At 39.2% G+C, this 20,894-nt stretch overlaps 1 protein-coding gene across 1 annotated transcript in view; it reads left to right on the top strand.

Moving 5' to 3' along the window:
• APOO (apolipoprotein O) overlaps window positions 1–20,681 on the top strand; it is a 420,782-nt gene extending 400,101 nt beyond the window's left edge. The window contains 2 exon segments of the mRNA XM_053706366.1: window positions 18,356–18,449; window positions 20,465–20,681. Coding sequence (XP_053562341.1) covers window positions 18,356–18,427 — 72 coding nt within the window. The 3' untranslated portion in view covers window positions 18,428–18,449; window positions 20,465–20,681.
• Window positions 20,682–20,894: the final 213 nt, after the last annotated feature.

Raw genomic sequence — 20,894 nt, 5'->3', positions numbered from 1 at the left:
TGTTTATAAACCTCCTGTGGTTACTCCAGAGGTTTTTCCAGATGCTATTTCTGATATGATTTTAAAGGAATGGAATAGGCCTGGTACTTATTTTATTCCTTCTTCTAGGTTTAAAAAGTTGTATCCTTTGCCAGCAGCCAGATTGGAGTTTTGGGGAAAAATCGCCAAAGTTGATGGGGCTATTTCTACTCTTGCCAAACATACTACTATCCCTATGGAAGATAGTACTTCCTTTAAGAATCCTTTAGATAGGAAACTTATTTTCTTGCTATCTTCTCAGGCCTGCAATTTCTATAGCTGATGTTGCAGCTGCATCAACCTTCTGGTTGGAAAGCTTAGCGCAACAGGAAACAGATTCTGATTTTTCTAGCATTGTTCTCTTGCTTCCTCATGCTAATCATTTTATCTGTGATGCTATTTTTGATATCATCAAAATTCATGTTAAATCTATGTCTTTAGCTATTTTAGCTAGAAGAGCTTTGTGGCTCTAATATTGGAATGCTGACATGGTATCTAAGTCTAGATTGCTATCTCTTTCCAAGGTAACAATTTATTTGGTTCTCTGTTGGATTCCATTATTTCAACTGTCACTGGGGGGAAGGGAGTTTTTTTTTACCTCAGGATAAAAGATCTAAAGCTTCTAATCGTTTTCGTTCTTTTCGACAGAATACGGAACAGTAACCAAATCCTTCCCCAAGGAATCTGGTTTCAATTGGAAGCCTTCTTCATGTTGGAATAAATCTATGCCTTTTAAGAAGCCAAAACCAGCCCCCCAGTCTGCATGATGGTGCGGCCCTCATTCCAGTTCAGCTGGTGGGAGGCAGATTCAAATTTTTCCTCTGTCCAAAATCATTGGATTCAGAGCATAGTCTCTCAAGGGTATTGAATAGGTTTCAGAATAAGACCTCCTGTGAGAAGATTTTTTTCTCTCACGCGTTCCAGTAAATCCAGTGAAGGCTCATGCTTTTCTGAAGTGTGTTTCAGATCTAGAGCTTTCAGGGGTAATTTATACCAGTTTCGTTTCAGGAACAGGGTCTGGGGTTTTATTCAAATCTATTCATGTTCCCAAAGAAAGAACATTCATTCAAGCCAGTTCTGGATCTGAATATTTTGAACCATTTTGTAAGAGTGCCAACTTTCAAAATGGTGACTTTAAGGACTATTCTGCCTTTTGTTCAGCAAGATCATTATATGTCCATGATACAGGATGCATATCTTCACATTCCGATTCATCCAGATCACTATCGTTTTCTGAGATTCTCTTTTCTAGACAAGCATTACCAATTTGTCGCTCTTCCATTTGGTCTAGTGACAGCTCCAAGAATTTTTTCAAAGGTTCTCGGTGCCCTACTCTCTCTAATCAGAGAACAGGGTATTGCAGTGTTTCCTTATTTGGACAATATTTTGGTACTAGCTCAGTCTTTATATTCTGCAGAATCTCACATGAATCAACTAGTGTTGTTTCTTCAAAGACATGGTTGGAGGATCAATTTACCAAAACGTTCCTTGATTCCTCAGACAAGGGTCACCTTTTTAGGTTTCCAGATAGATTCAGTGTCCATGACTCTGTCTCTAACAGACAAGAGATGAATAAAAGTCTCAGTCATTCTCTTCAGTGGCTTAGTGCATGGAAGTTTTAGGTCTCATGACTGCAGCATCGGACGCGATCCCCTTTGCTCGTTTTCATATGAGACCTCTCCAGCTTTGTATGCTGAATCAATGGTGCAGGGATTATACAAATATATCACAATTAATATCCTTAAATCCCAATGTTCGACTCTCTCTGACTTGGTGGTTAGACCACCATCGTATAGTTCAAGGGGCCTCCTTTTGTTCATCCAACCTGGACTGTAATCACAACAGATGGAAGTCTTTCAGGTTGGGGAGCTGTCTGGGGATCTCTGACAGCACAAGGGGTTTGGAAATCTCAAGAGGCGAGGTTACCAATCAATATTTTAGAACTCCGTGCTATTTTCAGGGCTCTTCAGGTTTGGCCTCTATTGAAGAGAGAACCATTTATTTGTTTTCAGACAGACAATGTCACAACTGTGCCATATGTCAATCATCAGGGTGGGACTCACAGTCCTCTAGCTATGAAAGAAGTATCTTGGATACTTGCTTGGGCGGAATCCAGCTCTTGTCTAATTTATGCGGTACACATCCCAGGTGTAGACAATTGGGAAGCGGATTATCTCAGCCGTCAGACTTTACATCCGGGGGAGTGGTCACTCCATCCAGATGTGTTTTTTTAGATTGTTCAGATGTGGGGTCTTCAAGAAATAGATCTGATGGCTTCCCATCTGAACAAGAAACTTCCCAGGTACCTGTCCAGGTCCAGGGATCCTCAGACGGAGTCGGTGGATGCGTTAGCAGTTCCTTGATTTTACCAACTTGCTTATATCTTCCCGCCTCTAGTTTTTCTTCCAAAAGTGATCTCCAAGATCATCATGGAACATTTGTGTTTCTGGTAGCACCAGCATGGCCTCCCAGGTTCTTGGCCACTTCCTTTGAGACCAGATCTTCTGTCTCAAGGACCGTTTTTTCCATTAGGATCTCAAATCATTAAATTTGAATGTATGGAAATTGAACGCTTAGTGCTTAGTCATAGAGGTTTCTCTGACTCAGTGATTGGTACTATGTTACAGGCTCATAAATCTGTTTCTAAGAAGATTTATTATCTAGTTTGGAAGACTTATATTTCATGGTGTTCTTTTCATAAATTCTCCTGGCATTCTTTTAGAATTCAGGATGGTTTGGATAAATGTTTGTCTGCAAGTTCCTTGAAGGGACAAATCTCTGCTCTTTCTGTTTTATTTCACAGAAAGTTTGCTAAACACTGTTTTGTTCAGGCTTTGGTCCGTATTCATAAGGCTTATGTGGAGTCGGGTCAGAGAATCACAGCTCATTCTTCTAGATCAGTCTCCACTTCATGGGCTTTTAAGAATGAAGCTTCAGTTGATCAGATATGCAAAGCAGCGACTTGGTCTTCTTTGCATACATTTACTAAATTCTACCATTTGGATGTATTTGCCTCTTCGGAAGCAGTTTTTGGTAGAAAAGTTCTTCAGACAGCTGTTTCAGTTTGATTCCTCTGCTTATGTTTTAAGTTTTTTCTTTTCAATTAAAAGAAAAACTTATTCTTTTGGTTGTGGATTTAATTTTTTCAGAGGAAAATGGCTGTTTTTATTTTATCCCTCCCTCTTTAGTGACTCTTCTGTGGAGTTCCACATCTTGGGTATTACTATCCCATACGTCACTTGCTCATGGACTCTTGCCAATTACATGAAAGAAAACATAATTTATGTAAGAACTTACCTGATAAATTCATTTCTTTCATATTGGCATTCTATCACCCCACTACTTGGCTATTCGTTAAACTGAATTGTGGGTGTGGTGAGGGGTATATTTATAGGCATTTTGAGGTTTGGGAAACTTTGCCCCTCCTGGTAGGATTGTGTATTCCATACGTCACTAGCTCATGGTTCTTACATAAATTATGTTTTCCTCCATTCCGTCTGAGACTTGAATCTGAGGAGAGCGTTTCCTCTGTTAACTGTCTGGGTCTAGGAGGTGGTGAGTGCCCCAGCCATTGGGAGTATAAAGGTGCAGTTTTCTATAATAAAAAATGTTTTTATTTGTGTCCTCCTGTGGGTGTAACCTGAGCTATGGAGGACTCTGACATGTTAGAAGGTTCTCCTTCTGTACTAAATCATACCTGCTTTTATTGTGAGGAGGCCGTGGTTTTCCCGCCCCCTCAATTATGTTCTACATGCCTTAACACCGTTATAAAGTCTAAGAAGGGAGACAAGCCTGTTAAGGCTCTGAGCTCTCTACCTCTCAGGACTCGGCGTCCCGTGAGATTACTACCCTTACTTCATTATCCACTCCACATGCATTTCCCCGTAGCACATGTAATCCTCCATCCGGAGGGGGCATTCTTCCTGCGGACTTTGCCGTGCAGTTATAAACGGCGGTGTCTGCGGCCCTCAGTGCATTACCTCGCTCTAATAAACACAAGAGAAAGGTTAAACATAGCTCTCCTGACCCGGAGTCATCTAAATATTTATCGGATTTAGCTATTATGTCCCAGTTATCCGATGATGAGTTGACCTCTGTAGCTTCAAAGGGTGAACTTTCTGGGTTGGAGTCCTTAGCATCTAAGCCTCCTGCTGCGGAGGAACTGTCCTTTAGATTTAAAATTGAGCACTTGCGTTTTTTATTAAAGGAGGTTCCATTGCGCTACCTGAAGAACCTATGGTACCTAAATTAGACAGAGTTTACAAAGACAGGAAAGTTCCTTTGACTTTTTCTGTGCCGGTTAAGATGGCCAACATTATTAAGAACGAATGGGAAAGAATTGGTTCTTCCTTTTCCCCCTTGTCTATTTTAAAAAGTTGTACCCGGTCCCGGACTCTCAACTGGATTTGTGGGGCTCCATTCCTAAAGTGGATGGTGCTATCTCTACACTTGCTAAACGTACTACTATACCTCTTGAGGATAGTTCTTTGTTCAGAGAGTCGATGGATAAGAAAATGGAAACCTTTCTGAGAAAGATGTTTCAACATACAGGATTTTTGTTTCAACCAGCGGCTGCAGTTGCCGGAGCGGCTACCTACTGGTGCAACTCTTTGTCGGAACTCAATGAGGTGGAGTCTCCCCTCGAGGATATTCAAGACAGAATTAAAGCTCTGAGAATTGCTATTTCTTTTATCTGTGATGCAAACCTGCAAATTATTCGCCTAAATGCAAAGGCTTCTGCCTTTGCGATCTTAGCCCACCAGGCGCTCTGGTTGAAGTTTTTGGCTGAAGCAGCTTTCGGGAGAAAAGTTTTGCAGGCTGTGGTGCCCTCAGATTAGGGTCCGCCTCTTCCTTTTTGTTCCCTCCCGTTATTCATTCAGTGTCCTCTGTAGCTTGGGTATAGTTTTCCCAACAGTAAGGAATGAAGCCGTGGACTCTCCCTATCTTAGGAAGGAAAACATAATTTATGCTTACTAGATAAATGCCTTTCCTTCCGGATAGGGAGAGTCTTTTTCTTGTCTATGTCCCCTATTATTTATTTTATTCTTCTGGCACCATTTATACCCTAATGTTTCTCCTACTTTTCCTTGTTCCCTCTGCAGAATGACTGGGGTAATGAGGAAGTGGGAGGGATATTTAAGCCTTTGCTGGGGTGTCTTTGCCTCCTCCTGGTGGCCAGGTGTTGTATTTCCCAACAGTAAGGATTGAAGCCGTGGACTCTCTCTATCTGGAAGGAAAGGAATGTATCTGGTAAGCATAAATTATGATTTCATAGCAGGGAAAGTCCTGTCCTACACACCACGTGACCGGGTGCTGTTTTTTTATTTTCCTATGATCCTGCTGCAGACATCACTCCTAAGGAGAGCGCTTTCACTGTTAGCTGTCTGGGTCTAGGAGGTGGTGAGTGCCCCAGCCATTGGGATTATAAAGGTGCTGGGTTTTTTTTAATAAAAGCGTTCTTTTTTTTGTCTGACCTTCTGTGGATATATCTTAGCTATGGAGGACTCTGATACTACATTAGAAGGTTCCGCTCTTTCTGTACTGATTAATAATTCCTGTTTATATTGGGAGGAGGCCGTGGTTTGCCTGTCTGCTTAATTTTGTTCCATTTGCCTAAGCACTGTTCTAAAGTCTAAGAAGGGAGACAAGCCTGCTAATACTCGTAGCGCTATTAGACCCTCTGAGCCGTCTATCTCTCAGGAATCTGTGCCCTGAGAGATTACAACCCTTTCTACACTACCCGCTCCACATGTTCCCCGCGGCTCAACTAATCCTCCATCTGGAGGAGCCCTTTTTCCTGTGGACTTTACCGCTGTGTCTGCGACCCTGAGTGCCTTACCTCCCTCTAGCAAACATAAGAGAAAGGTTAAACATAGTTCTCCTGACCAGAGTCATCTAAATATTTGTCGGATTTAGCTACTATGTCCCACATTTCCGAGGATGAGCTAGCCTCTGTAGCTTCAGAGGGTGAACTTTCTGAGTCGGAAACTTCGGTTTCTAAACCTCTTTCAGCGGAGGAACCCTCCTTTAGATTTAAAATTGAGCATCTATGTTTTTTTATTAAAGGAGGTTCTGTCTATGCTAGAGGTTCCAGAGGCTAAACTCCCTGAGGAACCTAAGATCCCTAAATTAGACAGGGTTTATGAAGACAGGAAGGTCCCTCTGACTTTTCCTGTGCCAGTTAAGATGGCGAACGTTACTAGTAACGAATGGGAAAGAATAGGAATTTCTTTTTTTCCCCCTTGTCTACTTTTAAAAAATGATTCCCGGTCTCTGACTCTCAAGTAGATTTGTGGGGCCCCATCCCTAAGATGGATGGCGCTATTTCTACGCTGGTTAGGATAGTTCTTTTAGAGAGCCTATGGATAAGAAAATGGAAACTTTCCTGAGGAAGATGTTTCAATCGACAGGGTTTTTAATTCAACCGGCGGCAGCTGTACCCGCGGTTGCTGGAGCAGCTACCTACTGATACGACTCTCTGTCAGAGCTCATTGAGGTGGAGACTCCCCTCGAGGATATTCAGGAGAGAATTAAAGCTCTGAGAATTGCTTACTCCATCTGTGATGCAAATATGCAGATTATTCGCCTAAATGCAAAAGCTTCTGGCTTTGCAGTCCTAGCTCGCTGGGCTCTCTAATTGAAGTCTTGGTCTGCGGATATGATTTCTAAATCTAGACTCCTTTCTCTTCCTTTCAAGGGGAAGATTTTATTCAGTCCAGGACTGGACTCCATTATTTCTACGGTTACTGGAGGGAAAGGTGCCTTCCTACCGCAGGATAAGAAGAATAGAACTAAGGGACAGCAATTGTCTAATTTTTGTTCCTTTCGTTCTGTCAAATTACAACAACAGCAATCCTCATCCAAGTCTGAACAGCCCAAGAGTACTTAGAAGCTGACTCAGTCCTGGAATAAGTCCTAACAGACTAAGAAGCCCGCCGAGAACAAATCGGCATGAAGGGTAGGGGGCAGACTGTCTGTCTCTTTTTCCAGACGCTTGGTTCCAGAATGTACAGGATCCTTGGGTCCTGGAGGTTGTATCTCGGGGATACCAGATAGGATTCAAATCTTGTCCGCCCAGGGGCAGATTTCTACTCTCCAGACTCTCTACAAGACCAGAAAACAGGACTGCCTTTTTAGGTTACGTATGGGATCTCTCCTCTCTAGTAGTAATTGTCCTGGTACCTACAGCAGAAAGAGATTTGGGGTTTTATTCAAATCTTTTCTTGGTTCCAAAAAAGGAGGGAACTTTTCGTCCAATTCTGGACTTAAAGTGCCTAAACAAGTTTCTGAGTGTTCCCTCTTTCAAGTTGGAGACAATATGGTCAATCCATCCTCTGGTTCAGGAAGAACAGTTTATGACCACCGTAGACCTGAAGGATGCATACCTTCACATTCCAATACACAGGTAACATTTTCCGTTCCTGAGGTTTGCCTTTCTGGACCAGCACTTCCAGTTCATAGCTCTTCCGTTTGGCCTAGCTACTGCTCCAAGGATATTTTTGAAAGTTCTGGGGGCTCTTCTAGCCGTTGCCAGAACATGAGCTATTGCAGTAGCGCCTTACCTGGATGACAACTTGGTACAGGCACTATCGTTTTGTCTAGCAGAAGAACACTTGGAGTCCCTTCTCAGTCTTATTCGATTACATGGATAAAAGATAAACTTGGAAAAGGGTTCTCTTACTCCAAGTGCAAGGGTGAATTTTCTGGGGACAATAATAGACTTCATATCCATGAGAATATTTCTCACAAATCAGAGACGTTGCAAGATAACTTCTGAATTCTTGCCCTCCAGGCCTCCTTGAGACCCTCAGTGGCCAAGTGTATGGAGGTGATCGGATCATGGTGTCCTGTATGGACATCATTCCCTTTTCCAGATTCCATCTCAGACCCTTACAACTATGCATGCTGAGACATGGAAATGGCGACCATTCAGATCTGTCTCAACGGATTGTGCTGGACAACCTGTCAAGAGACTCACTCTCTTGGTGGCTTTGTCCAGATCATCGGTCCCAAGGTATGTGCTTCTTGAGACCGTCCTGGGAAATTGTGACTAGGGACACAAGCCTTTGCGGCTGGGGAGACGTTTGGGGTGCCAAGAAGGCACAAGGGCTGTGGACTCAGGAGGAGTCCTCCCTTCAGATCAATATATTGGAACTCGGGGCAATTTTCAGTGCCTTGAATGCTTGGCCCCTTCTGGGTTTGTCCCAGTGTATCAGATTCAAATCAGACAATATAACCTCGGTTGCCTACATCAACCATCAGGGAGGAACGAGAAGTCCCTTTGGCGATGAGGGAAGTATCGCGTATACTAGAGTGGGCGGAGGCTCACAAATGTAGGCTGTTAACGATCCACATTCCAGGTGTGGACAACTGGGAAGCGGACTTCCTCAGCAGGCAATCCTTTCACCCAGGGGAATGGTCTCTCCACCCCAAGATGTTTGCAGAGATATGCAGCAAGTGGGGGACGCTGGAGATAGATCTCATGGCATCCCATCTCAATACCAAGCTACCGAGGTACGGGTCGAGGGATCCTCAGGCGGAACTGATTGAAGCTCCATGGCACTGATAGGGCATCTGACTCATTTATCTTTTTCCTCCATTACCCCTTCTTCCTCGTGTGATGGCTCTCATCAAGCAGGAACCAGCATCAGTGATTCTGATCCATTGTGGTCGCGAAGGACGTGGTTTGCGGATCTGGTGGGAATGTCCTCATCTGCTCAGTGGAGGTTACCTTGTTGCAGAGATCTGCTGATATAGGTTCCCTTCGTTCATTAAAATCTAGATTTTCTGAGTCTGACTGTGTTGGAGATTAAACGCTTAGTCTTAGCCAAGAGAGGGTTTTCTGAGAGTGTTAGCAACACTCTGGTTCATGCTCGTAAGCCAGTTACTCGTCGTATCTACCATAAAGTGTGGAGGACTTACTTGTACTGTTGCGAAGAGCGTGGCTTTTCCTGGCATAAGGTTAAGGTTGCCAGAATTGACTGGAGAAGGTTCTATCTGCTAGTTCCCTGAAGGGACAAATATCGGACCTGTCGGTGTTACTACACAGGAGATTGGCTGAGCTGTTGGATGTGCAGTCCTTTGTTAAGGATCTAACTAGGATCAGACCTGTGTTTAGATCTGGGGCTCCACCTTGGAGCCTCAATCTTGTTCTTAGTGTTTTGCAGCAGGCTCTGTTCGAGCCTATGCATACTGTTAACATTAAATTGTTATCTTGGAAGGTTCTTTTTTGGTTGGCTATTGCCTCTGCGCGCAGAGTTTCTGAGATTTCTGCTTTGCAATGTGACCCCCCCTTATCTTGTTTTCCATGCTGATAAGGCGGTTTTACGTACTAAATTAGGGTTCCACCAAAAGGTGGTGTCGGATCGTAACATAAATCAAGAAATTGTTGTTCCTTCTTTGTGTCCTAATCCTCCTTCAGTGAAGGAACGCTTGCTTCACAATCTAGATGTGGTTTATGCCTTGAAGTTCTATCTTCAGGCTATTAAGGAATTCAGACAATCTTCCTCTTTGTTTGTTATCTATACAGGGAAGCGTAAGGGGCAGCAGACTACTAAGACCTATCTTATTTTTGTTGGGTGGCTCCTTTTCCTTGTTCCCTCAGCAGAATGACTGGGGGATAGGAGAAGTGGGAGGGATATTTACGCCTTTGGCTAGGGTGTCTTTGCCTCCTCCTGGTGGCCAGGTATTGTATTTCCCAACAGTAAGAAATTAAGTCGTGGACTCTCCCTGCCAGGAAGGAAAGGATTTAATCTGGTAAGCATAAATTATGTTTTTCTGCAAGTCACTCGTAGACATTTTACCTGGAAATTACAATGAGATTTGCTTAGATGGCAGGAAAATCATTTTAATTGTATCTGGACATCTTATAAGAGCAGATGGAAATAAGAATTTGTTTGATTAAAACATAGTTTTGTTTTGTTTTGTTTTTTGAGCTGTGTTTGCACTTTATAAAGTTAAGTAATTATTCCCATGCAGGTAGTATTTGATTGTCTATTAATTTTCTTTCATAATGGTGGAGAGAGTCCACAAGCCATTACTCCTGGGAATTCCACTCCTATCCACTAGTAGGAGGCAAAGATTCCCAAAACTCCAAGAACACTTGAAACCCTTCTACCTCACTGGTAAACTAGTCTTATCTTTACCTTCAAAGGAGGAAAGTGAAGAATTGAGGTGCTCCAGACGTTGTTACATGTGAGGGGGTCTCAGACCAATTTAATTCCTATTTTCCCCTCAGCTGCTATTTTGGACAGAGGGGAGCTTTTGGAGTATTGAGTATTGGAAAATTACACCCAATGAAAAGTAAGTCACAGGCCTATCACAGGTGTCTCAAAGACTTGTCTCTTAGCCTCCTCCTGTTGGATAGTCGTTATACTCCACACACACAGATTCTCTGCTGTCACGCGTACAGCACTGGATTGGCTATCTACTGGAAGCAGTCTTTTTTCTGCTCATGTTAAGCCTGGTAGAGTGGGTGCTTGTCAGGTAAGTGATAAGGTTATACGTTTTGGTAGGTGTTATTAGGTACATATAGTTTAGTACATCATAGCCTGGGGACACTAAATGCAGGCATATTTTTGTCATATATTCTTTATGGGAAACTTTGTTGGCTGCAGGAACCTTCTTGGTATTTAGAATGCACCATATTTTTTAACTATCCTTGTTTTAGTTCATGTCTGTTACTTTTGTGCACATTAGTTTGTTTTAGGGTGCATCAGCTTCTTTAGCACTTTAACATTTTTTATTGCGTATAGGCTTTTATTAAATTAAAAGTACAAGATCTTTTTTTGTTCTGCCTACATCAGTTGTGTACTCCACAGCTTGGGTATTTGTTCCCAGTTGGACTTTCATTGTTGTGAGAGTCCACGAGACCCACCCATTTTTTGCTAATTTAACTATATTTCTTTCATATAATTGGCAAGAGTCCATGTGCTAGTGATGTATGGGATATACATTCCTACCAGGAGGGGGAAAAGTTTCCCAAACCTCTATAAATACACCTCCCACCACACCCACAACTCAGTTTTACATACTTTGCCTCCTATGGAGGTGGTGAAGTTTGTGCTTAGTTTTTATGATTTCTTCTATAAGTGCTTCTAAGCATTCTGAAGCCCAATTCCTCTCAGAGTACTGTGTTTGTCAGAGGGATGTGAAGAGAGTATCGCCTATTGATTTTATAGTTTCTCTCATGGGAAATCTTTTCAAGGGTTCTCTGTTATCGGTCGTAGGGATTCATCTCCTACCTCCCTTTTCAGATCGACGATATACTCTTGTATACCATAACATCTGCTGATAGTTTTCAATACTGGTTTGGCTGTCTGCAATATGTGGATGGGTGTGTCTTTTGGTAAGTATGTATTGTTGTTTAAGACACTCTTAGCTATGGTTTGGTGCTTTATGTATTAATATAAAGTTTTAAATATATGTATTTTACTTATATTTGCCATGAGTCAGGTCTATTTCCCTTTGCAGTCTAAACTGTTTTAGTATAAGAATCATGTTTGGGAAGTTTATTTAAACTTTTTTTCTTACATGAGGTCTCAGTCTTTTTCAAATTTGACTTGTTTTTCAATTTTTTCTCTGGCAAATCTAGGCTCGCGAGGACGCACATTTCGTCATTTCCTGCGTCTTTGTTGACGCTAGTTGTTTTGGCGCGAAGTCATTTCCTGGTGTTGCTTTTGGGGCAAAAAAATTTTTTTTAACTTCCTTTTGCGTAATGCGTCATTCTTGGTGCCAAAATTTTGTTATTTTACCCCTCTCCCTTGGATTTTTGAAAGCTATTATGCCTGCTTTTTTATTTTATTTTTTTTGTTTTAAAAAATACTATCTTTGTTTTTTTCTATCTACTGAAACTGTTACATTGTGGAAATTGAATGTTTTACCTAATGTTATTTTTCTGTTACATTTTGCGAGATGTCTCATTCTGATCCTGACCCTGATGTTACTGTAGAAACTGATGCCCTGAAACACAATTCTAGAAAAAGTGTTTTTTTAATTATTAAGCTGTTGTTATTTTCTTCAGTTCAATTATGTGGCATTTATTTATCACATTTTATGCTAATGTTTCTATATGTATAATGGCATTTACTTTCTCAGTTCATGTACTTGATTTCTTCTGCAAATATCACGTTATTGCTTTTATCATAACGGTTATGACTGCTATTTTGCCTTTAAGTAAACTTGCAAGGTCTTTTCAAAATTGTTAAGATTTAATTAATTTTGTTCTGACCGACAGCATACTTAAGTTTATTCTACTGATGAAGGTTTCTTTGGCTCAAAGGATCTTGTATCAGAGACCGTTTTGTTAAAAAAATCTCCTTATTGTTCATTTGAACATTTTTTGTTCTTTGTTAAGGTAATTTTGTTATTTTTAGCTTTTAGGAGCATAGTCCTCCTATTAACTATGTTATTAATCTGGATTTTAAGATTTTAATTTGCTCCTGAGGATTTTTTCCTATTCAATATACTATCTGTAATATGTTCTCGATAATGGTTTATCCTGATTCCCTTTTGGGACTGTACTACTATTTCTATGGAAATTGGCACTTTTTTTAGGGGTCTTTTAGAGTTTGAATATAACCTTAGTAGAGCATATTCATGTACTGTTTATATTTTTAGCTCAGCTTTATCTGTGGCTGATATTACTGTTCTCTCAACCTTTTGTTGAACAGTTAGCATAAGCAGTTTCAGATTCTCAAGTATATATCTGTTTATTTACTTCAGATGTATTACTTTTATTATGTTTACTATATCTATTATTATGGTTTCAAATATATTTTATTATCTCTATCTTGTTAGGATAATATTTTGTTTGATTTCTATTATCTCCACTATTTGGAGGTTTAGAGTTTTTTCTGCCCTACTTTTAGTCTGGTGATGTAGATTAGTTAGTGAATGTCCTGACTACAAATGCTTGTTCTAGATCCAAGGGTCATAGATTCATATCCCGGCAGGGTTAATATAGGCCTTCGGAGGTCAATTTATTGTGTACCATTTATTTAGGTAATAATAACTACTATTGTTATCAGCTGCTAATTTGGTTAACTCCAAGTGGAAGCACGGAAAGAGCTTTTTTTTTGTTTCCTTCTGGAAGAAAAACGCTATATAATTACTAGTTTTTATGACTGCATGAAGGTGTGGTTCTCAAACCAGTCCTTCTGGTGGGGGGCAGATTAAATTGTCTTTGAAAACTTAGTCCAAAATCTATATTATTCTTAGGGTTTTTAATAGATTTTTAGAATGAGACCTTCTATGGGAAGATTCTTTCTAAGTACACTCTGTGAATTTTTTTTCTCCAGGAGTGATTATACCAGTTCTTTAGCAGGAACAGGGATTGGTTTTCTATTCAATTCTATTCTTTGTCCCAAAGAAGAAAGGTTTATTCAGTCCAATCTTGGATCTGAAAACTTTATATTGTTTTGTAAGAGTCTCATCTTTCAAGTTGGTGACTATAAGGTCTATTATGCCTTTTGTTCAGCAAGGTCATTTCATGTCTATTCAATTTTACAGGACGTTTTATCCTCATATTTTATTTCATTCAGACCACTTTTGGTTTCTGAGATTCTCTTTTTTTAGGTAAGCTTTACCAATTTGTCGCTTTTTCATTTGGGCTAGCGACAGCTTTATGAATCTTTTCAAAGGTTCTTGGTGCCCTTCTTTGTGTAATCAGTCAGTCAGGGTATTGTGGTGTTTCCTTATTTGGATGGTATCTTGGTATTAGCTTAATCTTTTCTTTTATTAGAATCTCTCATGAAACAATTAGTTTTGTTTCTACAAGACATGGTTAGAGGAATTTCGTAATTCCTCAGACATGGGTCACCTTGTTTGGGGATTTCTAGATGGTTCATGACTTTGTCTTTATCAAACAAGAGTCAATTGTAATTGGTGTTAGCCTGTCTAAACTTACAGTCTAGAACATTTTTAGGTCTCATAACTTCAGCATCAGACGTGGTTCCCTTTGCTCGTTTTTCATCTGAGACCTCTTTAGCTTTGCATACTGAATCAATGGTGCAGGGATTGTATCCCAACACTCAACTCTCTCTGATTTGGTGATTAGACTATCATCGTTTTGTTCAGGGGGCCTCCTTTTGTTTGTCCTTCCTGGACTGTATTCTTATTGGATGCAAGTCTTACAGGTTGGGGATCTGTCTGAGGATCTCTGACAGCACAAGGGGTTTGGAAACTTCAAGAGGCGAGGTTTACCAATCGATATTTTAGAACTCCGTGCTATTTTCAGAGCTCTTTCAGGCTTGGCCTCTTTTTTAGGAGAGAACTTTTCATTTTGCTTTCAGACAGACAATATCACAACTGTGGCTTATGTCAATCATCAAATAGGGACTCGCAGTTCATTAGCAATTAAGAAGTATCTTGAATACGTTTTTAGGTGGAAATAATTTATTTTCTACGATTCATATCTCAGGTTTAAACCTTTGGGAGGTGGATTATCTCAGCCATCAGATTTTTCATCCTGGAGAGTGGTATCTTTATACAGATGTGTTTTCTGCGTTTCCCAGGTACCTTTTCAGGTCCAGGGATCCTCAGGCAGAGATGGTGGATGCATTAGCAGTGTCTTGGTTTTGCAACCTAGCTTCATGTTTCCGCCTCTGTTTTTTTCTTCCAAGAGTGATAAAGTTTGTCTACAAATTTTTTGAAGGACAATTCTCTGTTCTTTCTGTTTTAGTTCTTAGAAAGATTGCTTAACTTCCTGATATTCACTGTTTTGTTCAGACTTTGGTTTGTATCAAGCCTGTTAATTTATTATTTTCTCCTTTTTGGAGTCTTAATTTGGTTTAAGGATTTTGGAGGCTCTTTCTTTTGAGCCTATATTTTCTTTGAAGATTATCTACTTTCTTGGAAAGTGTTGTTTCTTTTGGCTATCTCTTCTGCTAGAAGAGTTTCTGATTTATCAGCCCTCTCTTGTGTGTCTCTTTATCTGATTTTTCATCTAGATAAGTTGTTTTGTGGACTTCTTTATTTTTTTTCTTCCTAAGGTTGTGAATTTGAACAACATTAGTAGAGAAATTGTTGTTCCTTCTTTGTGTCCTAATCCTAAATAATTATTTAAGAGTTCTTTACATTCTTTGGGTATGGTAAGGGCTTTGTAATTCTATATCGAGGTTACTAGGATTTCAGAAGACTTCTAGTCTATTTGTTGTTTTTCTGGTTCCAGAAAGTTTAGAAAGCCTCTGGCATTTCTTTGGATAAATATTTTGTTTCTCAAGGCTTATTTGGAGGCAGGGCAGGCCCCGCCTCAGAGATTTATAGCTCATTCTACTAAGTTCAGTCGCCATTTCTTGGGCTTTTTCAGAATGAAGCTTCGGATGATCAAATTTGCAAAGCAGTAATTTTGTCTTCTTTTCATACTTTTATTGTTTTTACCATTTTTGATGTATTTGCTTCTTCTGAAGCAGTCTTTGGTAGAAGAGTTCTTCAGGCAGCTGTCTCAGTTTGATTCTACTGCTTTTGATTTAATTTTTTTTAAGAAAAACTTAATTATTGTGTGGATTTAATTTATCAGTGGAAATAGCTGTTGTTATTTTATCCCTCCCTCTCTAGTGACTCTTTTGTGGACTTCCACATCTTGGGTATTTCTATCCCATACGTCACTAGCTCATGGACTCTTGCCAATTACATGAAAGAAAACATAATTTATGTAAGAACTTACCTGATGAATTCATTTCTTTCATATTGGCAAGAGTCCATGAGGCCCACCCTTTTTATGGTGGTTATGGGTTTTTTTGTATAAAAGCACAATTATATTTCCAGTTCCACTTTTTGTATGCTTTTTTACTCCTTTTGTTATCACCTCACTACTTGGCTATTCATTAAACTGAGTTGTGGGTGTGGTGGGAGGTGTATTTATAGTCATTTTGAGGTTTGGGAAACTTTGCCCCTCCTGGTAGGAATGTATATCCCATACGTCACTAGCTCATGGACTCTTGCCAATATGAGTTTATCAGGTAAGTTCTTACATAAATTATGTTTTTTTCTAGGGTCAGTTCTAGTTCTTTTTTTCCCCTGCTCATTTTCCTTGCTCTTGTCTTTTGTCTTGTCTTTCTTCTTCTTCTTGCTCAGCTATACATCAGACTAGTTTGCCAGTGATACAGAAGAAAAAATGACTTGGATTTCAGGCTCAGGAGAGTGTTAAAAAGTTCAAGGTTTATTACACAACAACATCAGTGGAACTTTCCATTACCACAGAAGCATACATCCGACGCGTTTCCTGCCCATTACGGCACTTCTTCATTTTGGCAGTGAGATGGAAGGGTTTTAAGTGCTCTTGGAGTTTTGCAAAACTTTGCCTCCTCCTAGTGGCCAGGAATAGAATTCCCATGAGTAATTACTTGTAGACTCTCACCACCATGGTTATAAAATTAATTACTGCAAAATGTTGGCTCATACTTTTCATATGTGAAAGAAATGCTAATTTGTGTTGCAACTAGGTTCATTTATGCAGCCTACAATCTGTTCTGCGTTTCTCTCTGGGTCTGATGAGCTCTTTTGTCTGGTGAGATTGTCTAAGAAATCTCATCAGTACTGCTTGGTTCTTTAAACAATTTTAGGAAGGCAAATGTTGTCTTTAGAGCTATACAGGGTTATAGATGTGAAGGAGAGATATTTGTATTATAATATAATGCTCAATAAACAAAAACAGATTTTAGATAATGTCTCTCCATCAGGGCCAGACTGGGAATAAAAAGCAGTCCTGGAGAATTTGGAGACCAGCCCTATTTTCCGTTCATTTAGTATAATGCGCACCCCCTATTTTTCTCCAGTCTGGGATACTATTTCCCCCAATATTTTGTTTCAGAAATATATTATATTAGTTTGTATGAAAAAAAAAAGTTCCAGATTTTTGTTATATGCTCTCTAAAGGCCAATTGAATCTGTTTATCATCCCTTTAAATTGTAGCTTTCCAAACCCAGCTGCTGCAGCCCACCGGGAAATCTCCTGGTAGGCTAATCCGGCCTCCATGCTAGCGAGGTTTTTATCATGTGTTGGTGGGTATATGGCCTCTGACTTCTAGAGTAGGTAGAATATCTTCCAAGATATCTTAACATAATGGAAATCTCCTATATATACCCAGCAACTCCCTGACTATTGTTAAGAGCCCCTGCTGTGCTCTTACAGTGCTTCCAAAAAACAGGCTACACTTGAAAGGTTTATCCCTGGTTTCCCCCCAGTGTATTGATGCATTGTGGCTACTATTGGAGCATAACCCCTGATGGCCACCATTAACCATACATTTATTATTCTGCAGGCACAGACAGCACAGTGTTAGAGGTTCCCCAGATCAATGCTCTCCCCAGGACCTTTTTAGCGGGTGCACCAACCGGCTGATTTTACGAACAACCCAGCTAAAATTGTATCCAATATTAAGCTAAAATTAGCTAATAATAAAAATGTTCAGTTTTTATCATTAAATACACTTATGTTAAATTATGTAATTAATTTGTGCTCTGCATAGCAGAAAATTATTTAATATTAAAGAATATTACACTTCCCCCCCCCCCCCCCCTCCCCGGCTTCTTCATAATGCTGCCTGGCAAACTTTTCTGAAGAGGACACTGCAGATTATATATCTACATACACATATAGCCCAGGAAGACTGTAGCACTGTATACAAATTTGTAGATAAGTCCATTAGTAGAAATTCTCATTACCCCTGAATTTCACATGTAAAATAATAAGTACTATGCTGAGCAACAAAATAGATTTTGGAAAATGTTCATAAAGTACTCTTAGTTGCCACTTGATCATTGAAAGGCAGCATAATGTTGCTAAGGAATAAGCAATAACCATAAGTAACTGTAATTTAAATAATGGTTTTATGTTAAAGGGACAGGAAACCACAACATTTTCTTTCATGATTCAGATACAACATACAATTTGAAACAACTTTCCAATTTACTTCTATTATCAAATTTGCTTCATTCTCTTATTATCCATTGCTGAAGGAATAGCAATTCACTACTGGAAGGAAGCTGAACACATCTAGTTATCCAATCAAAAGAGACAAATGTGTGCAGGCACCAATCAGCAGCTAGCTCCCACTAGTGTAGGATATGTGCGTTTTCTTTTTTTTTTACAAGGGATACCAAGAGAACAAACCACTTTTGAAAAGAGAAGTAATTTTAAAAGTGTCTTAAAATGACATGCTCTGTCTTAATCATGAGAGTTTAATTTTGACTTTCCTATCCCTTTAACACTTTTCTTGTAATTGCAGCTTTTTAACTCTACTTGTTAGCAGACTTGTAAGTGTTTTATGCTGGTTATGTGTTGTACATCTCTTGCATATTATAAGCTATCATTGTCTTGTCTGTTCTTTATTTTCAGTCTGAAGTGACCTCTGAGCCACCAGTTGATAACAGCATCAGAACAAGTGTAGAAACTTCACAGGAAAGTTAATCCAAAGATTCACATGATCCTGGTGAGATTTGATAAAAACTAAACCCTTCCTGTTTATATTGTGTACAAAATATGCTCTGATCACTACGCTGGTAGTTTGTTACTATCTAAATGTGAAGACGAGAGTGCTCAGAATACAAAAAAAAATGAAAATGGTGACCATATTTTACAAATTAAAAATTAGATCACTAAATGACTGCATTGTATGTTAAAGGGCCATAATACCCAAATGTTTAAACACTTGAAAGTGATGCAGTATAACTTTAAAAAGCTGACTAGAAAATATCACCTGAACATCTCTATGTAAAAAAGAAAGATATTTTACCTCAAAAGTTTATCAGTAGCCACATCCCATTGTAAAGGACTTCTAAGCAGCATATCAGTATGGTCTGTCCCGGGATAGCCGAAGGGATGAGCATTGTGCACTCTGATGTTATTTCCCTATTCAGTGTAAGGAAGTTTACAATAAAATCTCATGAGAGTTAAGTGAAATCTCATGAGATCACAGTAAAAGAGTTCATGACCTCAGCACTGCTGATGCTGATTGGCTGCTGTTCATTTCTTAATGTTTTTTTTTTTTTTTTTTTTACCTGCAGCTGAGTATAACTTTTTACACAGAACTTACTCTGCTGAGCTGAGGAAATTGTGAGGTAAAATATCTTCCTTTTTTACATAGAGATGCTCAGGTGATATTTTCCTGTTAGCTTTTTACAGTTATACTGCATCAGTTTCAAGTGATTTAGCATATGAGTATTATGTCCCTTTAATAGAGCAGTGTTTTACATTTAATCTGAACTTTCTTGGTGAGAAAGACAGGGGGCACTACTATACTACACTCAGATACTACTGTACTATTGGGTTGCCGTTTTTGTCAGAAGTGAACATAAATCATATTGAACGTTTTTAATTGTAATCACTTTGCAGAATCTCTGGTCTTTTTCACATTTGGGTCCTCAATCCCATCTTGTCAGTTGGCTTATTGAAGGGTTTTACCTTTCATTAAGCCATTGTGAATACCATTTTATTACATTTTTTACTTCAAGTACCATTTTCAGTATTTAACAGATGGCATCAAAGCAATCTACGTGTTTTCTAATGGAGTTCTTATAGCATTTCATTTTTTTGTATTTCCAGTTATTTTGGAAGTGGTAAAACCTAGTGTTTGTTGTATTTTCAAGACTGAAACCTATACAGTTACAGAATAAATATTTCCCCACCTAATGCTTAGTATTTACTAGAAACCCTTACAACTGTGCTCCCTTTACGTAAAAGGCAAATATATTAAATAATCTTGTAAAATGTATTTCACTGAAAAAAAAGCGTGTAGATGATTAATTACCAAAATATGCAAAAATTGTCCCAACTTAAAATATATATTAAAAAAAGTCCATAATCAATATATGGACAGATAATCTCTGCTGCAATAGCAAGTTGCTCACATGTGACTGTGTCACGTGTCCCTGTTAACCCAACCACTAGCTGAGTATCCACAGCTATAGATTTTTGTTTAGCTTGTAACGTATGCTATTAACTACCAGTCCAGTGCATGTTTGTTTTCTTTATCAAGTCACCTGTCATTTACATGGAAGCATTTGTCTCACGTCCATGGTGAAAGCACAAGAAGCAGGAAATGATTTCCTGCCATTGGGTTAATATCATGACTCAACGCAAAGTAACTTCAAATACGCTATTGAACAGTAACATGAAACCCCTCATAGTCTAGTAATGTGTGATAGGAGTCTCAAAGGAGGAGAGAATTAGCAAAGCATGAGTCCCTCCAAGCTCAAGGAGTAAGAAGAGCAGTACAAGAAATATACCTTTACAAATAATGGAACCTTAGGCCTTGTGGTGCCCTGTGAACCAGAGATGGGCAACCATAATCTAAATAAAAGCCTTGCCTGATTTGTATAGTTTTAAAAAATATATATACATTAGAAATTGTGTGCAGGTTGCATCAAACTTGTATATACTGTATATGTAAATGATTTATAGTGTGTTAACTACTTCTTCTATTCTGCTTTTATTGTTTTGTTCCAGGATCCGCAAATTCCAACATTTACTCTGAGCTTTAAGGTGATGTTTTTAAGATGCTTTCAGTGCATCTCAGGAAAGACAAACATTGCACTGATGTCAGCACAAATGATTGTCCCCAGCCTACTCAGGCATGAAATAATAACTCTGTGTCTAAAATCTGATTTATTTATGTACAGCTTATAAATTACAGTTTGCAATAAACTCACTTGTTTTACTTGCATGTTTGAAGCTTCTTGTCGTTCTTATATGGTGAGCCTATACTGTCATTCAGTAATCCATCATGTTCTATAAAATAAGTTCCACAATCCCTTTAGAAAATGCTGATTTATGGAAGCTTTATTCACTATTGTAGAGCCGCAATGTGTAGGTCTCAGGTTATATAGTCTACTAGTCAGATTGCAGAGATACTTAAGGTACTCAAACTAAATCTCTT

The sequence above is a fragment of the Bombina bombina genome, chromosome 3 (genome assembly GCF_027579735.1).
Source record: "Bombina bombina isolate aBomBom1 chromosome 3, aBomBom1.pri, whole genome shotgun sequence".
In the NCBI taxonomy this organism is placed as follows: domain Eukaryota; kingdom Metazoa; phylum Chordata; class Amphibia; order Anura; family Bombinatoridae; genus Bombina; species Bombina bombina.
This window is presented reverse-complemented; position numbering and strand designations above follow the sequence as displayed.